We start from the raw sequence: 25,813 nt of genomic DNA, 5'->3' as shown, positions 1-25,813 counted from the left end.
AGAAAAGATTAGTGATTTGTCATCCTTCCCACCCCCGTTTCCACAATTTCTGTAATTCCCAGCAGGCATTCACAAAATTACAGAATTTTAAAGGTCAGTGAGCCAGGAATGCTGTAATTTGAATAAGCAGAGATCTGTGTGGACACAATAATTAACAAGGAAAATGAGGCTGCAATAACGAGGAGTCTGGATGTACTTAATGAGTTAAAAAAAATATTAAACTTGCAAGCAAACAGACTAAACTGATATAACATTAGACTTACTATTCCAGTTTGAAAGGCTATGCCTCTCATTAGATTTTACTGATTGCTTGGGCAAGACCCCAAATAAGGGATTCCTACTGTTTTTCAGGAATTGAGTCGTCTCTTTTGCTCTGAAAGCACCAGTACAGCAACCCTTACAGAAGGATACTTGCAACAGTTCTGCTACCCAGACCAAAGTTTATATAGTCCTAAAAATGGGAAGACCAAAGAAAGAATCAAGCTCTTGAATGCCAGATCATTAAACCCACTATGAATTGAACCTGACATACTTTCTCAAATGTAAGTATTATGAAAGGAATTAAGTTATCTCAAGAATTCTCATTTAAAAGCCAAACAAAAGCACTGCATGCAATGAAAAGAATAGTAAAACACACAAGAACTAGCATGTGAAAGAAACATGTTGCAATTATGTGAAATACTGGTTTTGACATTTTATTAACAAGCAAGCATCCCTGGAATGGGGTCTAAATAAAAACACTTCATTAACCAATCAGAATACAAGGAAGTTATATAAATTTATTTTATGCAACATTGATTAGTTTTGAAAATTCCCATTTTTACTRTTTTAATTCCATCTTTTATTTTAAAAAATCACTAAAAGGACACAACCCACAAAAATACAATCTGTATCTGCTCTATATTTACAGATAACTGGTCACTATTAAGGCACAGATTTAAAACTAACATTTTAATGTAGCAAGTCAAATATTTGTGCATAATATAACACTAACAATATGGTATGCTGTATTGTCATATTCCCTTTGTGGAATCAAAACAAGTGAGAAATCTTTTTTCCAGTGTGTTCTTTTTCGTGTGAAGCCCTATTGAAAATAATGCTGTTAATGGGAAATTCTTCACTCTGGTGTAGATGATATAAGCACTGCTCAGCAAAAGACCACATCAACTTAATAATGTAATAAATTCAGTTCCAAATATAGTACTGTCTAGATACATACTATGTACTTATGAAACACTAAAAATCTAAGAGTGTAAAGGTTTTTTGATGCTTTTAAATTTAGGCAGAAGAAGCAAGAAGGGGTTGCAGAAAATCTTGTAAAAAGTGTTGCTAAATATTTATTCTATTAAAAATATTTTATAAAATTAACACACTTGAATACAATTCCATTTTCAAACATTGGCCTCGAAAATGCCAATACTGAAACAACAGTTCTTCTGTAAGCACATAAGCAGTCCAGGTCAGTGGAGCTATTTATGTGCTTAGAAGTAAGCACAAGTGTAAACACTTTCAGAATCAGGAGTTTTGGCTTCCACAAGGGTTTGCATGAAGCTGCTCTTGCCTGTGTGATAAACATACCACAATTCTCAGAGATACGTGGATACAGACTTCTGGCATTTAAGCACAGTTACTTTTGATGTGAACCACTGTGTGCCTACAAGATGCAGTTTTATCAAATCTAATCTGTAGTACAATTTTAAAACCAGAGCAATTTAACTGCTACTTTACCTACAGTGGAAGTCACCCAGCTATACACCATTAAGTAGATATGGCTGATATGAGTACTGAGCAGTCGCTTCTTGCTAACCACAAGTCATTTTATTATTGCTTGATCATCTATGCCCTCAAGTAATAGTTTCTTTAAATTCCCTTTGTGTGTGCAAATTTTTCTATACATCATTTTGTCTTCTCACCTTAAAAGAAAGAACTATCTATGGAAAGTGTCAAAACTATTTCTCACCCATTTTTGCATAAAAACCAACTACTGTAAATGTTATTCTAATGCCTTCTGTTAAGAGCACTTGACAGTGGTTTATGTCCATCTCAAAAGGCTTGTACACTGAACATAAATAATACATTACAGTAGAGGTAATTCACAATATTTCCTATGGGAATGTTTTTCAACAAATTAATGTTTGGAAACTTCATATTGCATTGCAGAAAGAGGCACTTCATGAATTCCTTCATTATATGAGAACCCTTCATAAATCCATAACAAGACATCTGTAAAGACAGAAATAGTACTGCCAATTTTTTGGACTTTCACAGTATAAGAATGCAATAATTAGCTCTATCCACTTATAATATGGACTCTTTCTGTTGAACACAACTTGTTTCAGAAATAGTTCGAGAGTTTTGCAGCCGACAATTACAAATCTAAATTGAACAAAACAGATGCTATTACACCTATTTCTGTAGGTTGCTTAATTGCTGCATGCATAGTCATGTAAGTAATATACGTCATTTATTAAATGGCAACAGTGCTGTCTTGTCAAATTAGATTAGTTTTCTGTTTAATCAAACCGACAGCCCACAGCTCTAGTTTGATGAATGCCTTTCGTTCTCTACCATAAATCTGCAGTAGATCAGTTTAATCTGTTCCGTATTGTAGGTGTACAGAATCTAAAAATAAAAGTCTGATATAAATAAGTGTCCTTTAGTGGCAGGATACTAAAAATAGCCCTTTGCTTTCAGACAACCATTAAAAACAGTCTTAGCATTACAGGCAGCAGTTAAATAAGATGACTGCAAAGGGTTAATATTGCAAGGTCCATTTTGGTCTTTCATTGCATCTGTTACAGTGAATTATTTTCATTGCAAGCAGCTCTAGACTGCTTCATAAGAGCATAACAGCATTGGTCCACTACTAAGTGGTTTGATTTTGGAACAATCTTTTCAGATAACTACCAGGGAGACAGAAAGAGAGAAGAAATCTGCAGAAGAATGCATAAAATGCATAAGAATCAATTCCTAGTACCATTATAGTGAGATGTGACCTCATGCAGGAACATCTGAAAAAATTTTTTTGATTAGTGCCAATATAACAATTGATACGGAAATGAAAGAGAAGTAAATTTCCACAGGACAAGAAATCAGAACACGTAAAGTGCAGAAAGACCTCAATAATTATCTTAAGCAGTACCAGAAAAATCCATCTTGATAAAACCAAAATCTATGCTCTCTGGCATCCCAGCTCTTCATTCTTCCTTCATTCAATAAAGTAAAAATTCAGTGCATACATTATAGTTATAGGTAATAAAATACTAAACGAAGAACCCTATATTATTATTGCAAATTCTGTCCAAACTACATGAGTAAAACATAACCCACATTTGGTGTTTTGAAAGACAGACAAAATGTGTTTTCTCTTTTTTTTTGGCACAGTATTGTGCAGACGAAATGCTTTGGTCCTTGATACCCAAACTCCCAAAGTGCAGAGGGTGGTGTGCAGTGAAAGCTGTCCACAGGATTGCCATGTCCATCTTTAGAGCTGACTTTGAGCCACAACTTATTGCTACCAGCGACCGCTGACACTAGCAATGTCCGCATGATACTGACGTGGCAGTCTTCCACTAGCTCCACCTTCCAGGAACGAGGCACGAATGTTTGATGGGTCAAAGAGCTTTCTTCGGTTTTTATTCAGTTCTATAAGGGCCACAAAAAAGCCACTCTTATCAGAAATTTACTTTAATCGTTTTATCTAAACCAAAAGCAAAATTGTTATTTAAATCAAAACATTAGACAGACACAGAACAGTATCAACTGAAAACGCAAGCAAGGTACTCATTCAATATAGCAGTTCATCAGGATAGTGCAAGGTTAAGACATTTAGACCTACTTGGGAAGTAAGCTTCTATTTGCTGTAATTCTTAATCTGCACTGATACAGTATGCAGGAGATTTTGCAATGCAAAGTTAAATCAAATTGCTGGAACTTTAAGGCAGCTGCAATTTCCATCTGAAATAGCATTCACACAAAATGTACGGTTGCAGCGTAATCTACGTGAAGTGAGAAGATTTCTCAATGCACATTTTACACACAACACTGAAGCAATATTTTAATACAAATTTTTATAAGAAACAGGTGCTCACTTCTTGATTTGAATCTGCACCCTAAGTTTGTACAAATGCTCATCAAAAATATTTTTCCTTTCCCCAGTTTTCCACTCTTGTGAACAAACTCCATGACAGATACAAATCATTGATAAAGAGTAAACAGATTTTCATGAATGATATTAACTAAGTATATTGCTTATTTATCCTCTTCATGCCATCAGTTAAAATTCATTAACAAATTCACAAGTGACATCAGCGAAAGGAAGGTACTTTAGAGGAAGAAGAAAAACCCCTTATGTTCCATGAAACATCTGAAGAAAACTGTTCTTCTGATACGAATTCATTGCCAAGATAACAACAACAGAGCACTCCTATGTAAATATAGTATCTTTTGCTATTTACAGTAATTAGAAAAAAGCTCTATTTAGCTCTATATACCACAGCACATTGTGAGAAATCCTATTTGGCCTTCATCCTTCTGCAAGTAAGATACAAAACAACCTTCTACTGAAAGGCATCTGGAAAAAAATGCCAGCTAAGAGTTAGTTGTTTCATTCAAACCTAAACATTCCTACAGGAAAAAAAAAAGTCTTGGAAAAAAAAGAACTCAGGCAATTTTTCCAGCTAGCACGACTGCTTTGCTATCCAGTAGAGAAGAGAGGAACAAAAAGCCTGAAAATGCCAGTTCCTTGCAGCATGTGGTGCCATTCAGACTTCCACTGAGTCTGAAATCCCAGAGCATCTATGATCTGCAGTTTTGAGGCAAAAAAAACACAAAAAAAACAAAAACAAAACTTCTTAATTCTGTGAAACAAACTTTCTAGCAAGCTTCAACTTTACAACAGGATGCARTGTGAAATTTCTTTAAAGATCGAAGTTCTAAAAGTGCTTTCCAATGAAGGGCAAGCCAACATGATCTGTGAAACAGATTTCTACTCTAAAATCCTTTATCAACTGTAAGTTTGCAATTCAAGTGAGGAGAACACAACCACTGTTTGTTTAAAATCAARGAATGATAACCTGTTTGAATTTATTTACCTGAGATTGCAAGCARCATTTTTCTTCTGGCACCAAAAGTGGTAATTCCTAGCTCTTTCAAATCTTGATCAGTAAGAGTAAGGAATGTCTGCAGATCAATCTAGAATAAGAAGAAATGGGAAATTTATGCAATACACAAATCTCTCCTCAGAACTGCTAAGCCATAAATGTGGTTCAGGACAACCACACAATTTTTCTACTGCTTTTTACAGTTACTCTACCAATCTACTCACTGTATGTAAACAGCAGTCTTTGCATTCCAACAAATACTAAGCATACACAGCTTCTGAACTTGCTACTCTGTATCCACACAAACAAACAAAAAAAAAAGCAACTTTTTTTTTTAAAAAGCACAGAACAGCTAATCAGCTTTAACTGTGACTCTTCAGATTGTGAGTATTTATAGAATTGCTAAAATATAACTGGGAACCAGAGAGGCAGATATGCCTGTAGATAATGGTACATGCTTCAAACTAGCAATTTAGCAGAGGATGTTTGGTAAACTACTGGCAATATATTTAATTAATGCATTGACCATTTTACAACATGCCAAAGTGTATGCAGCCTTTTTTTTTGTGGTTTGTTGCTCCTAATACAGTTCAAGGAAACGCAGTGGAAAATTGTTTTTTTTTTTTTTTTTTTTTTTTTTTTTTTTTTTTTTTTTTTTTTTTTTTTTTATCCTGGCCAAATAGCTCGTCTCATTACACTTGATCAGCTCCCCATCAGGTACAAAAAACAAAAAATGAGATGACTGAGCACAGAGGAGACAGATAATACAAAAATGAAGGTCAGTACAAGAGAAGTTAATTAAAAACACGACGGGCCAGCAGCAGATTGAAGAGAGACCAACATAAATTAGCCATGAGGACTGTATCTCAATTCCCGAATCACTTCAGAAAAACAGCACCAGAAGCTGAGGAAAATAGTCAGATGTTAACTTAGGACTTGGAGGGTTGCTCTCTGCATAGGCCTCCCAATGCATTCAGAAGTGTGCCTAAGGACCCTGGATACAGTCCATTTCCTCAARCTTTAAGTAGCACAGACTGCATTACCATCACACTGGTAAGACAGACTTCTTAAAAAAAATGCATTTGTGTGTTTCAGCTAAAGCAGCTAGTGTGCTGAAATCTTATATTTGAACATATGCATATATACATATATATATATATACACACACACACGTGCTATATCATCTATTTCAATAAAGTGGATATATATACAAAGACCATTAACAGACTTTCAAACAAAAGCTGTGTTTAGTATTCAAAATCAGAACAGCCACTTCTCCCTTCTTAGGCATAGCGGGTAGCTAAGATGACGGGAAAGCATTAATACCTGGATAATATGGGTATTATGGACTATTGTGTCCATACATACCCTACAGGTATTATACACGCCGCGGAGCACAAGCCAGATAAACCCCAGGGACTGCACAAAAGACAGGTGGAGACACAGCTGGATTTACTCACTTAAAGTGAGTACTGACCTGCCACACCATGGCCAGTGCCAGGATAACCCACTCCTGTGTCTCCCCCACAGCTGTCAGCACTCTGCATTCCTCAGCAACTCGTTAGCTCAGGTGCAGCTACTTATTAAGCATTTCTATGCCATATCACACAGAAATAACAAGTTCCCCCACAGCACTAAACAGGATGATTAGAAAGCCAAGAGACACAGGCTGGAAACACACCAGATCCAGCAGCCCCAGGGTTGAGGTGGCAGCAGAAGTACACTTTGGTGGACTCAGTGTGGTTYGGTGGGTGCACATACATTAGTGAAGCGGCACAGAGGAGGAGATATACAAGTCTGCCTTGTGCTTATCTTCAGACTCCTGAACAACCTCCTGTGTGCACCCCTGGTGTGCTCCGAGCAGTTTTCCTCTTGTGGGACCAAATCTGAAGCTGAACATGGGCACACCAGAGAAACTCATGTGCAACACGAGCACCAGGTCCTCCAAGAGCTTGTTCTTTATGCACACACACAATTCTCACARTAAAAAGGCCATCTGTACAGAAACCTGCTTCATATGTTCGCTTAGGGAGAGACATGCAGGTGAGAATCTTGGACCATCAACTGGTGCAGACCCCATTGCTGACAAAGATGCAAAAAGTGAACATACGGCTCCAGAATGAAAGGAGCATGCTGAGCCAAACTGTGGTCCTTCCCTTGTACAGCACAATTCAGTAATGCTGACACACTCCATACAGGCACATATCCCTGTCTTTGGTCTCTGGTACACCTCCCAGTTCCAGAGGTGTGATGGAGAACTTCCTGCATGCAACTACAGTGCTTTCAGGACCAGCTTGGTGGCTCTGTTTCTAAGCTAGTAAGTCTTGCAGCTGGGCTCACCAAGCTTTTCTGACACAGTTCATCAGTCACCAGAATAAACTACCTGCTGATAATCCAGCTGCCCTAATTCTATCATATAGTATTTTACGGATGCAGACTGGTTTTCCAAACCTTCTAATGAAGTTCACTGAAAAGTAACTCCCAGTTATCTTAAAAATAGCAGCTCTGAGATCTAAAATTCCTTGAATGAAAGAATTTTGATGTATACTTAAATAACTAAGCCAAGCTGCAGGACAGGACAAGAGGCAATGGGCAGAAATTGAAGCACAGGAAGTTCCGCCTGACCGTGTGGGGGAATTTCTTCCCTGTGAGAGTGACGGAGCGCTGGGACAGGTCGCCCAGAGAGGTTGTGGAGTCTCCTTCTCTGGAGATCTTCAAGGCCCGCCTGCCATGCTCTAGGTGACCCTGCTGAGCAGGGGGGTTGGACTAGATGATCTCCAGAGGTCCCTTCCAACCTTACTGATTCTGTGATTCTATGAAAAGAGTACACGTTTCCAGACAAGTAATCCAGAAATTCACAGGATACATTAACACAGCTTTGACAGAATAGTTTATGAAAACCCTGCTGTTACGAGACTACTTAGTGGTTTTGTTCAAGAAGTAGAACCACCACCACAAGTAAAGCACACTACAAATACACTTCTTTTAAAAGAATACTGACCTCTTGTTGTTGGAATACATCTGTGTATTTGCCCAAACCGAGTTTGCTGAACAGCTCAGGCAGATCAGATCCCTTAAACAAACTGTTCAGATTACAGCCATTGCTTCCTGTCAGCGAGGAAATGCAGTCCATGTAATTACTGCTACTGAGATAGTGTTCAGCTGAAAGGGAAGAAGTGCACTTGAATTTTCAATCACATCAATGCCACATTCAATTGAATTATTAAATTACCAAAATACTTAAAACTTTACTATTTAGCAAAAAACTCCATTCAGCAATCTGACAAAACGAACAAGGTGAATGCTTTGCTTATTAAGTTCCAGTGTTTGTTTTCTATAGAAAGATGTTTGGAAATACCTTTTAAGCAATCACATATTATGCAGCCTTTTTTGCAGCTAGAACTCAGGACCTTGAACCTGAGAGGGGAAAGAGCTGCAAGGCCCCATCGCTGCACCCTCCTTTTGAGCCCTCCCCTTTTTTCTCCAGTCAATACATGAAAAAACATCACTGCACACAAAACACAGCCAGCTCCTTTTAGTCTAGGTAGGGAAAAAAGCATGCTGCAGAAACTACTTATAGGTGGTCTGCAAAGTAGGTAGCAAGTAATTCAGTAAGGACAAGAAACAAAACCACAATAGTTTTAGGGTAAATGATTAAATCCGGAAGTACTCTCCCTATTAAACTTTTCATTACATTCCCCACAAGGTGCATCTTAAAAAGAGTTTGCAGAGTGAGATTCTTAAACACAAAAAARTGACAACTGATTCAGCTGGGCAAGCTGTTTCCTCTATACGCACACACTGATAGTATCCAGTCACAGAACTAGTGACTATTCTTTGCAGCGAATGTATCAGGAATTTGTGCAAACGGGGCTATTGTGCATAAACACAACAAAAAGTTCTGCCTCACTAGTTATAAACATTGGAAAGTATACAGTGAATGTACAAGGGACTTGCAGAAAATAAAGAATAGTTTCTCAGGTGGATAAAATGAAGATTGCCCTGGAGACTGCTGCTATAGCCTCCATTATAGACCACTGATAGGATGTTAAGAACACAGCTTTTCACAAGTGGCTACACTATGTTCATTTTCTGGGCATGAAGTAGTTAGAAGCATTTAGGATTGTACCTGCAAAGTTTAGAGAATTTGTTTTAACCTCAGCTCCATTCTGGAGAGGAATTTTAAAATATAGTAAACTCTAAAACACGGTGGATGCTGAAAATCTGAACATTAGGTTTGACAAATGAAGTTGCTGTAAGTAAGTTCGTATTTTAGACTTTAAAAGGTGGTACCTCAGTTTCTTCAATATCAGAGTAAAACACTGAAGATCTAAACAAATCAATCCTACACTCAGTATAGTTTATGCAGAAGCAGTGTATGGAAACCCAAACGAAACATTACGAAATACTTATTATTGATGGAGTCCGGAAGCATCATAACAACAAAATAGAAACCCACTATGTCATAATGTTAATGAAAACTTGCATGTTAGTACTCGTGCATCTCATTAAGGTAAATATAAATATTTGTTAAGTCAATTCACAGCTGTTTCTTAGGTAGGAGATAGCCTTTGTGTCCAGTCTCTAATTTTGTCCTCTTGTTTTCCCTTTCATTCCTGCTGTAATCCCTGAAGCCTCACCAGACTACACGTATTGTTTTGGTTCCCAACAGTTCTTTATAGGACTGAACATGCAGCAAAAAAATAGAACCTTAGAGAAAGACCTATTGACAAGGACATACCAACTAAAGCTTTGTCCCCTCTCCAGATATTTCATTCTCTGGTAAAGTAGTTACAGATGCAATGGATTCATACTTCTACTTTTCATCTAATGTGTATGCAAATAACTCCCTTAACCCTCTTAATTATTTGGATTCATCTAGAGCTTCTGTTTTGGTCCAATTAACTTGTAGCTTTACTCATGGGCTCAATTTCAAAGAAAAACTTTTAACCTCTCTTGTACTATGAGTACTTCCGAATATCATATACAGCTATTCAACAGCTGAGCTAGTGTGCTTTTTAAAAGTATGAAAAATTACAAATATACCAACCATGAATATTTCCTCTAAGKGAAGCTATATCCTTTCTTAGGATGTCCAACTTTTATTATATGTTTGCTTTGGTGTTAATCTGGGATTTATTTTTTTTTTTCACCTTTATAAGAAAAACGCAACAAAAAAAATAGCCATAGTACTTCTTTCCCCACAATGTAGTTACACATTTAACATGGACAAGTATTTCTCTTCTCTGCTTTTCCCCCTTTTCAGAAAGGCAAACACTAAGTTACTGAAAATTAAAATAAGTTTCAAATAGTTCAATTGATGTAAAAACTTAAATTTGAATTTTAAGCTTTGTTAAAAAGTAACTATAATATTTACAACCTGCATCCACAGAAATGAGTGATTTAAATCACGTGCTAGCCCCTGACAAACATATAGAAAGCTTTATTTTAATCACGATAAAGAAAATCGCACTTTAAAATTCAACATCAGCAGATTATGACTTCTCCACCAGCTGCTAGACAGCCCAATAAAGACCTGACAGTTGTTTCACTGATACAGAGTAGAATTGTGATTGTCTAGAAATAAACTTCTGTTGGTTCTGTTTTCAGTAAAACTTGACAAACCCCTTCCAAGAAAGGAAGGACCTTTAAACTAAAGAGTGTATTCAGTTTTAAAGCTCTCCATAAAGGTTTTCCTTCTGGACCATCAATTTTATATTGTTTTATACAATCTTACATATGCTTTCACTTTTCAATTAAAAAATCACCACACCACACCCCTTATTTTATACGCACAGGTAATTTAAATCCCAAGTGATGTCAGGAAATATTGATATTAAAATAAATGTTTGTTGATATCAACATGATTAAAAAACAGTTCTCAAAAAATTATCAACCTGATTTATTTTGTTTCCGTTTGGGACTGCCAATTGAGGACACAAATTCATTATGAGCTGCAGGTCCAAGTCCATTATGATCTCTCCAGTTATCAGATTCACTGCCACTTCCCAGGTGCTCCCGACTATTGGACCGTGAGAGACACATTGATGAACCCTTCGAGAAACAAAAAGAAAATTTGTGCAGAAAAMAAATTTCCTTGTGATTCAAATATTTTCTTTGAAGCAGCTCAGTTAAAACACACAGCTTTATAAGCTTTAAATGCTTGTAAACATTCTTTTGGCAGTTGATCAATAGTCAAATAATTGCAAACTATATACAAAAACAGCAGGTGTGCTTAAAATAAGCAGTTTGTGGATTTTAAGCAGAAGTTATTTAAAGACCATGCTTCAAATAAATTTCTTGATATATCTAACTTTGTTTCAAAAATGTTCCATAGTATCTGATTCTCAAACAAGTTCTGGATATAAAGCAGTCTGTTTTCTGTATCTCTTCAAGGCAAAGGGAGTATTAGTGAAGAAAAATGGATCAAGTAAAAGTACAAAAAATCAAAACAATTCTGCAACAATGGTTTCTTATACACTTCTCTAAAGCACTTATTATCAAAATTCGTCCTCACTATGACTCAATGTTACAAATTAAGGCAACACTATTCCCTAAAAAGCTGCAGATGACTATGGAATTTTGTGAGGATGTACACCAAAAAAGATTGACATTTTTGATACCAAACATGCACATGAACTGAACACRACTGAAACGAATTAATAATTTAATGCTACTTGCTTGTATCAAATTCCAATTGAAAAACACAAGTTCTGAGCTAGCAGTCTTTTCTACTGTATTGAAAAACTGACATCATTGGAAAAAAAAGGCAAAAGCTCCTTGTTACTGGGAGAAATTGGGAAGCTGAGCTATGGTCAGTATGACTCAGGTGAAGAAAGGAAGGGATTGACTCTAAGTGCGTTAAAAAAGCGGAGGGAGAGGCAAGCAAGAAGAGACAAGAGTCATCAAAAAAAGAGTCATCCAATGTTCCTGGAAAACTGAATGCATACCAAAACATCACAGTGAAGATGAGACATTCTCAGTGAGCTTATTTCACAAATTAGTTTCCCAAACATTAGACTACAACACCAGTATTATGTCTGTTCAAAGACTTCTCTTTCAACATATCCCATATGGGTTACATCAAAAGTGACCATGTAAGGAGGAAGAGCGCCAGTATTGCTCGGATACAAATGGACAGAATTGAAGACTGCCAAATAGAAGCAGCAGGATACAAGGAATCCAAGATTTTTATCTTCCCCAGATGTTTCCACAATAGTTCATACCAAACAGTGAAAGCAGGAACACTGAAGCAGTATCACTTTAGTGGAAAGAGTTAAGGCTGTGTTCTGTGCATGCACTTCTCCGAGGGACTAAAACACAAAATGTTCCTAGTTAGGATAACATGTCTGCTTACAGACCTTTAGAAAAGGTCAGTGCATCATGATGTGGAGAAAGCCCCACCCAGCCTAATTTGTATAGAGATGTTTGTCAAAAACAAACAAACAGAAAACCCAACAGATCAGATTTTGCTTGTAGGTCTTCCTTCCCCGCCAAGTTATTACTGCAAACTTACTGTATGTATCTGAGCCTGTTATATATAAAACTAAATGAGTCAAAAAGTTAACATGCATCAAGTGAGGAACACCAACACACTTTCTACTGTGGTTTACCACTTCTTTTGCATTAAAGGACAGGTACATTCCAAGAAAAAGCTGTCTGAAGTTCCAGTGCTGAAGAACCATACCATTTACATTTGATAAGTAGAACCAAAAAACAAACAAACAAAAAACAACAAGAAAAAGCTGTCTGTATGGAAGCTGGGAGCATTAAAGCATGGAAATGCATTAAAAAGCAGCTTCAGAATGCCTTTAAGAAGAAAAGAACGTAAGTTCCCACAAAGTTCTCATTACACTACTACTATCAGTGTAATACTATGCAGTAATCTACAGTATATAGCTTGCTTGTTACACACACGTTTTTAATTAGGTCAGATTTCTACTGCTTATCCACAACTATTGAATCATTTTATCCCATAAGTTGTCAGAAGTTTTTTTTCAAACCTTAAGGAACAGACTTTATAAATGTGCAGCATGACTTACAAAGTTGATACAATTTTGCATGTTGGACTGAATGAATTCCACATGCCTTAATAATTATATAAGAAACATTTTTCAGAATAAAAATGTTTAGTATCTCAATAATAAAGCTAAGAATTTTATCTGCAAGATTGCTTTTCACAAAAGGTAAAAACACCTCAAAGCAAACAACTATATTAATTACCATAAATCTATTTCCATTACAGTACATTTTTTCATATACCTCGTATGTAGTTGTCATAGATGGTTTGTACGATACATGATTAGCTCTTCTTAGTTCCTTGATCGTTTCTGCAGGCATTGATTTAGAGAATCCCAGTCCACTCCATGTATTTGTTGGAGTTCTCACTTCGGTTACAACTGGCTTCTTTAACATAGCTGAAAACATACATGGACAAACCAGTAAGTGTTGATCTATGTAAAGGCAGGGAGACAAGAAATCCTTAAGACATGTATGAGACCAGACTTCATTAACATACCAGACAGTAAATTCTGAGCATCTCCAGTTGCTACACAGCTTGAATCCYGCCCTTCCTTATGGCAATTTAATTTGTTTGAAATTCGTTAACCCATTTAGTGCTGCAGGGTAGTGAAAAGAATCAAACCTATGTTTCAAAAAGGTTTTTGGTTTTCTTTTGGGGTGGTAGTGTTTAACGGGGCCAAACCTAGGGTGCAGTGTCTGATCAGTATCAAAATGGAATCTATCCCTGAAATAGAGAGCAACTTTGCCAAWGTGACAAACATCTTTAAATTTAAACTGTATCTAAATAACTTCAAATATTTCAAAACTTTGAAACTACTTGGTTAATTTCTATATGAACATACCGCCACACACAGCATGTCCCATCTCCAATTTGTTTATACTATGAGTATGTTTACCATATCAGTATTAAAAATGGTTTGGAACATGTGAAAACCAATATACAACTGCTTCACTTAACCCGAGCTTTACGTTTGATTAAAAAACAAATCGTAAAATGGAAACATTAGAAATTTGAGTTATGTATATTAACAAACTTTTCAAGTTTGTTTATGCACATACCTTTGGTTGCTAGTAGCTTCTTCTGCTCATAGTCAAACGCCTAAAAATTAAACAGGCAGAAGGTGGTTTAATTGCTGTTCAAACTAAAGGTCATCCCAGTAATTAGCTCTTCTTAAAAACAAGGCTTTCGAATGCCGCCAATGAATACATCTAGGAGAAAATGTGAAGTACTGCACAATAATGTGACAGGAGTCCAGTGAAAGCCTCATTACTTAAAATATTCATTCTAATCTAGATAAAGATGTTAAATAACTATGTAGCTTCCATTTGAGCAAGGTTGTAGCAGTGTTTAAAATCTGCTTTGGTAGATTTCTTTATAATACATTTTTTCAGCACAGTTTATCTTCCCACATCATCTTAGCATTTAAAACATCTAATAACTGCACAAATACATCTTAGACAGCAATTCAAATCTTTTTTCAACTTCAGTTCTCTGCATACAGTAAGTTTTGATAGAATTCAATAAAAGACCTGTTCACACTATCTACGACAACGGAAGATATGAAGTTTAAATGTTATTGATTAGGTTAATTACACTTTTTGCAATCACAGATCAGCAAAGTCTAAACATATAATACTACAGAAACTGCAGCATTTATCTTAAAGTGTTAAATTAAAATGACTAGAGCATTGATAAGGAAAAAGGTCTGCAAAACACTAACCTTAAACAACCTTGGCTCAACTGCTTTATGCAGCCTAGTTATGCCAGCACTGATAGAAGGTCTACACTGAAAAGTATTCTATTACTACTGCTTGACAAATAGTTCAAAAAGGTATCTCTCTGGGGAGACTTATGGTAATAYAGCTAATGTAAAGTACTGCAGTATATCACCACTGTAATACAGTAGTAGACAATAGTTAAGCAAGTAGGAACATTACGAGAAAAGAGTCATACAAAACCATATTTGTAAGGGAWAAACAATGTAGCTATTCCAGTAAATCCCCCTACAGATGAGCTAAAAGCTAAGAAAAAACTGTGTTGACRTTCCTTATGAAGAGTCTATGTGTTTTTGTACATACTATTCTCTCTTTTTGAGGCAAAGAATTTAAAATTTTACAGATAAGGTACTCCTATACACCACTATGTCCACGAAATTTACTTTGTTTCCCAGCTTTTTTTTTTTTTTTTTTTTTTAAATCTACCAGAAACATAAGGGCTTTTGTGTTCAAGACTTGGTGAATACCTATTTTTTTCGTCATGTATTTTGGAGTACAAGTAAATGAAAAATGCCTTTTGCTTCTAAATGAAAGTTTTATGAAAAGATGAAACTGTATTTAATTATTTATCTGAGAAAGTCTTGCTGTGTCATGTCATAAAATACCTAGTAATGACACAGCGGTTAGAACACACAAAAATATAACCTTACTTTCTTTCCCCTGTAAGAAGGAAAGCCCCCTGGAAGCCATCTAGTATCTAAGGGAAAGGCAAAGTCAATGAGTGAAGAAATACATGAAAGGAAGTCTCCTGTATGCCACCTATCTTCTTGTGATCAGAGATTCAAACTGATCTAACCACTTTACAGGAACAGGCACCTCAACAGCATTTCAGTTTAAGGGGTAGGGGTGCGTGCGTGCGTGCGTGTGTGTGTGTGTGTGTGTGTGTGTGGTGGGGTGACAACACACGACACGTGAAAAGCTACCCTCAAGCAAAAGAACTACTTTACTGAGAAATGCTTTTACTGTAACTGTGATGTCAAAATAAGTCTGCTAGACAACACTCACCTATGCATTACTTGGTAATTTCATTTTTGCACTTACCAAATTCTGTGCTGGGTTTACTGAGGAAGACCTACCTGCATGTTCACATACGACGGCTGCGGAGCGAGGCGTGCTCTTTCGGAGTTCTGCTGGGCAGCCGCTGCTCGCTCTGCTGCCCGCTCGCTCCCAGGAGCCTTCTTGTCAGCCACGGGACTTTCAGAAGCACTCAGCTCTGCATCCGAGAGCAACCTCTCGGCAGTACTGCGGAAGCAAATTCAGCATTAACGCTAGTGTTTATTCTCACAAAGAGTAAGTGTTCAATGGGGTTTTGATAATTGAGCTTTTCCCCTAAGTTTGGCAGCCAAATTCAATAAAAGCCAGTAAAAATACATCCCAGGGTTTTTAGTAGTATTTTCAAAGTCTCAGCTTTCCTTTACCATACATATCTGTTTTCTCCGTCAGTGAACACAGAGCATATATTGCTGCTTCCTATGTTGCCAAATATGAAGTCTAGCTTAGTCTCAATAAAATCAGATCTGAGCTTTCCAGGATCAGGACTTATCACATGCAATCACTAGTGTTACTTATTTAGCCCTACTTAGGCCAGCAGCTCAGCAGCTTAACAGACTGACAGTAGTAGGATAAAGAGAAATGTAATGAGGACTGAGAAAGTTAGTATCAATCCTACTTATTTATAAAGCTTTAGTGTTTCCAGTCCAATGGAAGCACTTCTTATTGAAATCTTTTCTTTCTGAAAAATCAGATATATTTTACCCCTGCTCTAGAGAAGGTATGTGAAATCTTCTCAAAGCAAAGAGAAGTAATCATACTTTAGATGTGTTACAGACTACTCCAGGAAAAAAAAAAATCCCTAAAGAAACTTTGAGCACTAAATTCACAACAAAAAAAAACAAGACATGTAAACAATTGAGTTTGGTTAGCAAGAATTCTCGGATTTCTAAACTACGAAAACAGAATTAATGACATATGTATTACAGCTTTAACACTGAAAATAAATGAGGTAATAGAAAATACAATGTCACAAAACAGTTAGGATAAACTGTCTGCAAAAGAAATAGTGAAAACATTACTTAAAGGAGATTGGACAAACATTGAACAGAATACTGTGTTAAGAACAAAACCTGTATTGCCAAGATATAATATGACTCAAAAGAGCCTTTCCCTTGGATCGGAGGAACCTCATGTTTTTTGAGCATGTTATGTCCTGAATATCACAGCCTCAAGTGTGTGCTTTTTATTTATATATATACATATATATATATATATATATACACACACACACACGCACACGTATATATATATCCCATGCATATACAAGTATGTATGTATATATAAAAGCAAAAAGGCTGCCAGTTAAGAACTGTTCTTAAAGCAATCATTAAAAAGGAAAAGTGCAAAAAATGTATCCTACACAAACAGGTAACGAAATTCTTCTGAAAAAGAAAAAGAAAACTAATCTCTTGTGGGAAATGAAAAGCATTTCTCATTTTTCAGTAAGTGTATAAAAGAAAAATTCTTAGAATGTACAAATTTAACAAATGAATGACAACATGGAGGGTATAGTTAACTTAATGTTATTTAAAATATCAAGTGTGATTTAAAATATCAAGTCTGATTTAATTCAGCTCTACAAATATCTAGCCACTGAACCATCCACTATATCTACAAAAACATGTTAAGTATTATTTTATGTTGAAAGTTCCATTGATTTATATTTGCCCATTTAACATACTGTAAGTGAGAGTTTTTGGTCCCTTGTAACAATTCCACTGTTTGCCTCTTAGAACAGGCTTGTTTGGAAGAACTTATCATCTGCTTCAGGTCACTGGTATTTGCTGAATGTGATGGACTTCTTGGCATGCCCACTTCTACAAAAGCATCATTGCAACCTACAAGACCAAGAAAGAGAAGAGAGTTTGGGGGCGGGGGRGGAGTGGAGCAGAAGGGAACTTCATATTCCAGTGCACTTTCTACACGAATTACTATTGTAAAACAAAGCCTGCTGTCTCTCCTTTAGAATTAGACTAGCCTTCAGGGATAGTAGCTTGTTCAAAGAGTCAGCAATGTAATTTCACACACACACACAAATGCGTTAATAATTCATGCAGCCCATCTACTGCATTTTACAAGTGTATGTTTATTTTTAAAGTAAAAGCCAAGCAATATTAGTTAATATCAAATATAAAGCTTCACAATCAGAAGTGACTATCGCAAATTAATTTACTTCAGTATCCTGCTTTAATAAACCCTACTGGGTGCTCAGATATGGAGTAAAAGCTCCCCATTAAAATGCACTCATGTCTTTGGAATACATTTTTGCAAATATTTATCACTGAGTAACGTATCTTTTATTCAGGTCAGGATACAAGATGCCCACATGCTTTAAGAAAAGAGCCATTCCTTGCTGAAGTAAGTATTTGCAAGGGAAATACGGCCTTTATACGTATTTGTTCAAGTTTGAAAAAGAACCAGCTTTCCCACCAAGAATGACAGAAACAGTTGAGTATGCTGCTTCATAGAGCTAAAGGAATCAACTGAAATGTTGCCAAAAAACATGCAAATAAAGTTCATCAGTGTCATTTAGGTTTGATCTACACACAAGTTTGTCAGAATAATTCTCTAAGGCATTCTTTGCTTTCATAAAATGCAAAAATAGAACACAGCTTAAACTATCAGAGATTCTTCTTAACAATGAGGTTAAGCTATAAAACATACTAAGTTGTCATAGATTATTCCCCCATTCTATAAAAGAACAAATAAAATCATGCAAGCACATTTATATCAACTTAAGGTTTTAGTCACACCAGTATAGCTCAAATAGTACAATRTTTATTTTCTTTGATGGCAGATCTGTAAGATAGGGTGATATTCTCCTTCAACACAGCTGCACAACCAATGCACAGGTAAAAAAAATACTTTTTGGTTTCATAAATTGTATGTAGACTACACAAACATTATCAAGCAAAAGAATAAAATGTCAGCATCTTTCTTACCTTCTGCACTATTTGACTTGGCAGTTACTTGTTCTGAGGCACCATGAGTATTTGTTTGCCTTGATGGATCACTGTGGTTTGTGCTCAACACATTTTCTCCCAGCGATGTGGCAGAAAGTGCAGCATACTTAATATTTGAGGTCTGAAATAATTGTTAAAAAACAAAAAAACAATAAAAATTTGTTTTATTTAAACAATTTTCAATATTTAAATAAATATTGAAAAATATTTCCCTCTCCTGTCTGTGCAGGAGAGCAAAAGATTAATTTCTGCTCTAGAAGAACAATATGGTATGTTCTGTTTAACCTCATGTTGCATGTTACAAATTCTCCTATCCTATTTCGTAGTAGCTTTACGAGTCACTACTAATGCAACTAGATTTTTCTTTCAGATTTTCTTAGAAAGTTCGTTACCAACAGATTATTCAGAGACCATGTCACTTACCTTTACATGACCATTTAATGAAGGTGGTCCTTTTTTATTCTCTGATTGCATGCCATTGACATGGACTTCAACAGGAGTCAAGCCTGGTGGTGGTGAGGGAGTGTTCTGACTATAACTGGGCACTCCAGATAACAGAATACTAGTTAAAGTGGCTTGGGCAGTAGATGGTATCATTAGGTGTGGAATAGCAGAAAAACCTACAACAAAAAAATTTGCCATATTCTGATTTTCTTTTCCAACTGTTATGCTTAGTACTTTAAACAAATCTCTATGTAATTTTGACACGTAAGTAAATAAATTTCCATTACAGTTCCACATCAGATGGGTAATGCTCTATCAATGATTAATGATTAGGTTAACAGTTTCCCATATAAAATAGATCAGAACATTGCATGTGACATTATATCATAATTTAATTTAAAACTTCAGATTGTGACATTTTTTAATCTGCATGAAGATAAACCTAAAAATTCAGTGTATAAAGCATGAATGATTCTGGATTTTTCAGCCATCACTAATGACTTGTTGTTGTACAAATCATTTAATTTACATTTAACATCTGCGAACCTGCTGCATTCGTGTTAGCAAGAGATGTTGTCCATAATGTAGGGCTAGGTGTGCCAGAACTTGGACTCTGTAAGGGACTCACAGAGCTATTAAGGGCATTCAAAAGCGAGTTTGGAGCAGTTGACGTGTTGACCGACAGGGCTGTTGGACCTAAAAGGCCTACAAAACAAACAAAAAAACCTATGGATATTTGTCAAAGATTTATAGAAAAGTATTTTTACATTTTTGGATAAACACACAAATGTTAACATTAAACATGCTAGGAGAGCAGAGTGCAAGCATTCTTAAGATAGAAATCAAAGCCAAGAACTGTAGCATCCTTATATCCATCTAATGGACTCTCAAATACTGCAGCATCATTTCCCCTGGCTGCTTCTCAGTCCCACTACCCTTTCCATCATCTCCTTCACTTCTGTTAATTTGATTCAAAGAAGCATCTCTTAAAGGACAAGAAAGCAACTACATTTCACAACCTCACTTTCATTTCAAACAATTTCCTCAGAGGCCAATATAGATGAAACACCACTTCCTTACTAACAACTAATTTCTTTTCTACCTTCAGCACTGATTACAAATCATCCTCCAAATGCACTGCCTACTCCAAAAGCATTCTCTCAAACCAGCTCCTCATTTATGAGCATTCATGAGCCAGTTCATCACACTACTCCAAGAAGAGAGTGACACTCCCCCCCTCTCTCCCCCCMAAAAAAACCCACCCAACCCTGAAGCCCAGGCATGACAAGGATGACAACAAACAGAGCTTTAAAAAAATACAGTCAGGTTGCACAAACACCTATCCCTGTGCAACCCCCAAATAATCTGTTGCAGAACTATAAAGACTCCTGGAGAGCCGGTTGCAAGGGAGCGTGGTGGTTACACAACAGCCCCAAATTTCAGGAACAAGAGTCAAGATCTGGCACTAACTTCCTTGAGCTTTGCTCAATTTATATATATTTTTGGTGATCAAATATTTCCAGAGCTTGAAAATTAAATGGCAATTCCAGTCTACATGATGCCTATTTCTTCTATAAAATTACGTAAGACAGAAAGCTTAAACATTCCTGTTTTATATTTCATAATGGTAACTAAGGTCTAAAAACTAGTAGCATATGCATCATTCAGTATTACAGTGAAATACAGCTAGAGCTGAAGTGTGCTTTCAGCTGTGTTAACTTTCAAGTTACTATTGACAGGCTAAAGTACATACACAAATTCAGGACAACCTGAGACACCATGGTATTGCTGAAGACAGACACCTCACTTGAAAAAGATTCCTCTTGAAGTTTTAAAGCAATATCCTATTTCACCTGCATTTCTCTCACTTTCTGCCGAGCTACAGATAACATGGGTTTCAGGATTCCAGACAATCTCCTACACAGAGATAATACCTGCCACCGACTACTAAAGCCTTGGACAAAGCATTACAACAACAATTTGAATTTTCTAATGTGTTAACACAATTCTTTATTCAAAAATACAGCTAGTTTTTATTTTTAGTAGTAGTSAATTTTCATATATCAGAATAAATAAATAAATATGCATATATACCAAGTCCAGTGAGTCCTAGTCCTGCTGAGGACAAGATATCCAAGCCAGGACAAGACAGACCAACAGGGCATGAAACAGTAGAGGGATTTGATGCTATGGTGACTCCACTACTTTCAAGACCCAGGAGACATTTCCGTGCCTCGTACATGTTTAAGGCATTTCGTTCAACACTTTTTACAATCACAGACTGTGGAGAGAGCAGAAAGAGAGAGGAAAATAAAGACCAGCACAACGTGACATGGAGCTGCAACACACACAACTCTGACTAGCCCTCATGGCWATCTGGGAGATAGCAGTGCAACTATACGAAGTCAGTGCCCTTGATAGAGCGAACACAAAATCCCTAACTTTATAACAAAGAGAATGACRAAACTCCCTTCCCTCCAAAAAAACRTATTACTAGAATAATGGCAAGAAGTAACACTTTGCTAGTTACTACCAAATCTTAAGCGTCCCAAGATCTAGAGAAGTCAGCCAACTGCTGAAGACTTACTTCTCTGTCAGAGGTCTGTAACACCAAGTGGAAACAAAATAATTCACATAGCATTCTATTATACTCATAGCTGTCTGAGAACAAAATCATAAGTACCTGGGAATTTATATTATAAACATAGGTATTTTTTAATTTGTTGTATTGATTTTGTAGACCTCTACGTAGAGAAGCTACATTGCTGACACAATGGAATGGTCATTTGGCATTTTGAAATTTATGTCAGTTATATCATTATATATAATAATGCAGATAGCTGTGAAAGTCTCTTACTGGGCATGTTCAAATTTGTGTTTTTAAATTAACATCTGTCATTATAAGTACTTTTAATTCTAGTTCTCATGTTTTTATTTCAACGTTCTTTGTAGCAGACGGATTTGTCTTGGAGTAGTATTTACGGGTTTTTTGATTGCTAAAAAACACTGAAATTATGCAAGAGAAACAACCTAAAACAAAATTCTTTAAAATCCAAAATCAAGGGTAGTTTAGATAAGATACGATTTGTTCATAATCTCATTTTTTTTCCATTATCAATATCTTCCACACAAAAAGCTAACTGTTCTGTCAAATATTTAATGAAAAAGTCAAACTGCCATTAAGAAGAACTGTTGTAAAATTTAAATCGATATATTTTAAGTAGAACACACACACACACACACACACACACACACACACACACTTTCTTTACAGGTCTGATTCATTACAAGAGGGAGGAGGAGCAGACATGTCTGCTCATCGTTTCTGAAGAGCAGTATTGAAACCTAAGAAGAACACATTAGCTTTCCACCAACCTTGCTTGGTTGCTTTGGCTTTGGCTTAATGCTTATGAAGACGTCTAACTGCTCCATTAGCTGTGTTATAAACTGCGGTTCTACTTCAATTTCTTCCTTCATATCAAACATCAGCACAAGAGGAAGGCAACCCTGAAAAGACAGGTACGAAAATTCATATAACTTAGCCTATTCTTGTCCCAACAGAAATGCCAACAGAAATGTTGGCAATAAACTGAAGCCTATACATTGTATACCTGTACATAATTATATAAGAAGAAAAAAAAAAAAAAAAAAAAAAGGAGAGATTAAAGTAAAGTAATTACTGTACATGTAAGAATATCTTTTTTGCCCTGGAATTGTGAACCAACAGCTTGGCAAAATGAGAGTGAAACAATTTGTTGGATACTTTGCAACCAGTATGCATTCCAAACAGTGCATACTTGCCTTGCATTATTTATCTATACAAGATTAGAGATATCCAGAGGATTCAATTTTGGAAGCAAATATTCTCTCTCAAATCAGAACAAAATATTGTCAAGAGCAGAGAGTAAGATTTGCGTATACTCAAATGGTCCACATTAGATTTTGAGGGGGAAAAAAAAATCTGAAAAAATTCTGTAAGTCACTATTGTCCAAGACTTAACTTTCTTCTTTCTTTTTGTCTATCCTCTGTAACTACATCAGCATTTTTAGGTGAAATACAAGATATCTCCAAAATCTTTAAAATGCTAAAAAAAAAAAAAAAAAAGAACTCATGCTCACATGATATCAGGGGATTATTAGATAGCTAGTTTTCATAACAGAAATACAGTATATAAAATTAGTGGAAAATATCCTACATATTGTAAATATAAATTCACAATAAACTAAGCACTGTATCACATGTATTATAAAAAATGGCACAGAGAGGTACAACTGAAAAGCAGCAGATTGGTTGAGCCTTCAGATGTCTGGTTTTATATAATTTTATATTCAGATAGCAACATCTGTAGCTACAGAGTACTTCTGGAATGTAAAATTAGTAATTAAATTAATTTTGACTTAGGGAAAAAGTAAGGCCAACTTATTCATGGACTTAGATCAATATATTTCTTAGAGAGTTATATATCGGATATGATTTGGGACACTGTTGTATTCATATGTTTATAATTACTAAATCAAACATAGTATCTCAAAAACAGCACTCGCATAATTCTGAGTTTCTTTAGTAAAGTGGTATTTTCATGTTTGCATAACATCTTATTTGCATTTCCTTCTACTTTAATAACCTTATACAAGAACACTATCTGAAGCCCACCAACAAAATGCAAAGAACAAGGATATTTCTTAGTACTTACAAACAATAATATCCTAGTATATAATAATCATGAATGTAGCTGTATAAATAGAAGGGCATCACATTTCTGTTTTCCACTGCGTAGCAAGGCACAGTGTAGCATAGCAGAGATCTGGACTTTTAGAACTTTATGATATCATGTTTTGTACTGATAATAGCTTTGAATAAAAACTGAGTCCAATCCTCCCCCATAATGTTCACAAACATGTTCCTAACCAGCCAAACATCTACAAGCATTAGTACTGTCACAATGCCTAAAGGCTCCCGTTACATTTAAAAACCTACAGAATAAAAACCTGTACAAATGCTGAAAATCTCCCTCACCAGAGTTACTTTTACAAAAGAGCTATAGTACTGATGCTATAGGAAAAGGAAGAACACAAGACACTAGGGGAACAAGTAAATGTCTCCTGTGACTCCCTCGTTTCCTTGAAATCTCACCTACATAAGAGCTAAGAAATTCCTGCCRCTTCCTTCCACAAGCGGCTTATCTGACAAGTAAGCAAAAGGGCAGTTGGTCAAAGGAAAAAGAAAATAAAGTGTCCTTCTCAAATACCTGCCTTTTAATCATGAAGACATCATTATCRTTGATTTAAATTGCTTATACTGCATTTAAATTGGCAAGGCATTTTTTTAAAATCAYGATACCACAGATCACGTACTTGAGATAAATGTTTTGTGAGAGTTTGTCAGTTAAAACTAAAATCAGAGCAATCAACTGAATCAACATTTTSTAATTTAAGTAGTAATTCTTCCCCTCCAAAGCTAATTTACATTTGACCAATTAATGCACATACAATGAGCATGTTTTCCGATATCTGTYATTTTTCAAGCAGACTTCAGTGAAAATATTTACCATGAGATATTGTCTGGCAAGACAGACAGACTCAATTGTGCCCTGGAGGTAGACAGTGGATTTCTTCTGTGGATTACTAGGGTCAGGGAAATGGATCTGAGCACCCGTCCTCTGCATGATATGTTTGATGTTACTGCCATTTCGACCCATCATAAAGAGATGATGTTGTGCTGCAATGTCTAGCTGTGTGCTCACAGGGATCGCAGAGGCCAAACTTCCAGCTAGGTGCTCTAAAAGCATGGCTGTTCCCTCCTGCAGGAGTAAAAGCAGAAAATAGCATTAGAGAAAACACATTAGAACAGTGATCAGAAGTAGGTAAAACAAAAATTCATCAGATTATTGGCTCTAGTCATCCTGCATTTTACATCCAAAATAAAGAAAATTCTATTTTGTTTAAAAACTTAATTTGTAATAGGGCAAGAGGTAGACCAAACTTCACCTACTATTCCCACTTAATGCATAAATGCAGCATGCAATTGTTATCATGAAAGACAGTAAAACAACATCTAATGGCTTGGTCCTGATGGAACTTCTGCCCCCACATATAGTGGTAAGAAAGCCAATAGATATTTATTATAGTAGGTAAACTTGCAAAATTTGTCCTGCAGTTCTGGCTTAAGATATTCGTACTGGYTTGAGATGCACTCATTTAAGATCCTATCTTTTCTTCTGTCACTTTGCCAGTTGTTAAAAAAGATTCTTTATTTTGATTAATAGGCTTATAGCAGTTCCTTTACTTGAAAGTCAAATTGGTTTTTCCAATCTTGGTTTTGCAAGAACAGCTTCACTGACCATTAAGACAAGTTTCAAGCTTATGTATTTGACAATGTTGAGAAGAATAAAGTGTGTAAAATTTCAATTTTTTTTGGCRGAAGGAGGGAGAGGAAAGGTTGTTTTTTCACTT

General features: G+C 36.0%; 1 protein-coding gene across 1 annotated transcript in view; it reads right to left on the bottom strand.

Moving 5' to 3' along the window:
• Nucleotides 1–679: 679 nt before the first annotated feature.
• The window catches only part of BICC1 (BicC family RNA binding protein 1), a 111,976-nt gene continuing 86,842 nt past the window's right edge, over nt 680–25,813 (bottom strand). The window contains exons 8-21 of the mRNA XM_085323661.1: nt 24,910–25,161; nt 22,736–22,867; nt 21,455–21,641; nt 19,907–20,065; nt 19,340–19,536; nt 18,896–19,037; nt 17,635–17,791; nt 15,977–16,142; nt 14,184–14,223; nt 13,365–13,519; nt 11,000–11,156; nt 8,104–8,264; nt 5,094–5,193; nt 680–3,645 (exon numbers count right to left, since the gene is read on the bottom strand). Of these exons, the coding sequence (XP_085179787.1) occupies nt 3,515–3,645; nt 5,094–5,193; nt 8,104–8,264; nt 11,000–11,156; nt 13,365–13,519; nt 14,184–14,223; nt 15,977–16,142; nt 17,635–17,791; nt 18,896–19,037; nt 19,340–19,536; nt 19,907–20,065; nt 21,455–21,641; nt 22,736–22,867; nt 24,910–25,161 (2,136 nt within the window). The 3' untranslated portion in view covers nt 680–3,514. The remainder of the gene's footprint in view (nt 3,646–5,093; nt 5,194–8,103; nt 8,265–10,999; nt 11,157–13,364; nt 13,520–14,183; nt 14,224–15,976; nt 16,143–17,634; nt 17,792–18,895; nt 19,038–19,339; nt 19,537–19,906; nt 20,066–21,454; nt 21,642–22,735; nt 22,868–24,909; nt 25,162–25,813) is intronic.

This window comes from Rhea americana, unplaced genomic scaffold (assembly GCF_003343005.1).
Source record: "Rhea americana isolate MKP2758 unplaced genomic scaffold, rheAme1 scaffold_86, whole genome shotgun sequence".
NCBI lineage: Eukaryota > Metazoa > Chordata > Aves > Rheiformes > Rheidae > Rhea > Rhea americana.
The sequence above is the reverse complement of the archived record's forward strand: the minus strand, read 5'-3'. Positions and strand labels throughout refer to the sequence as shown.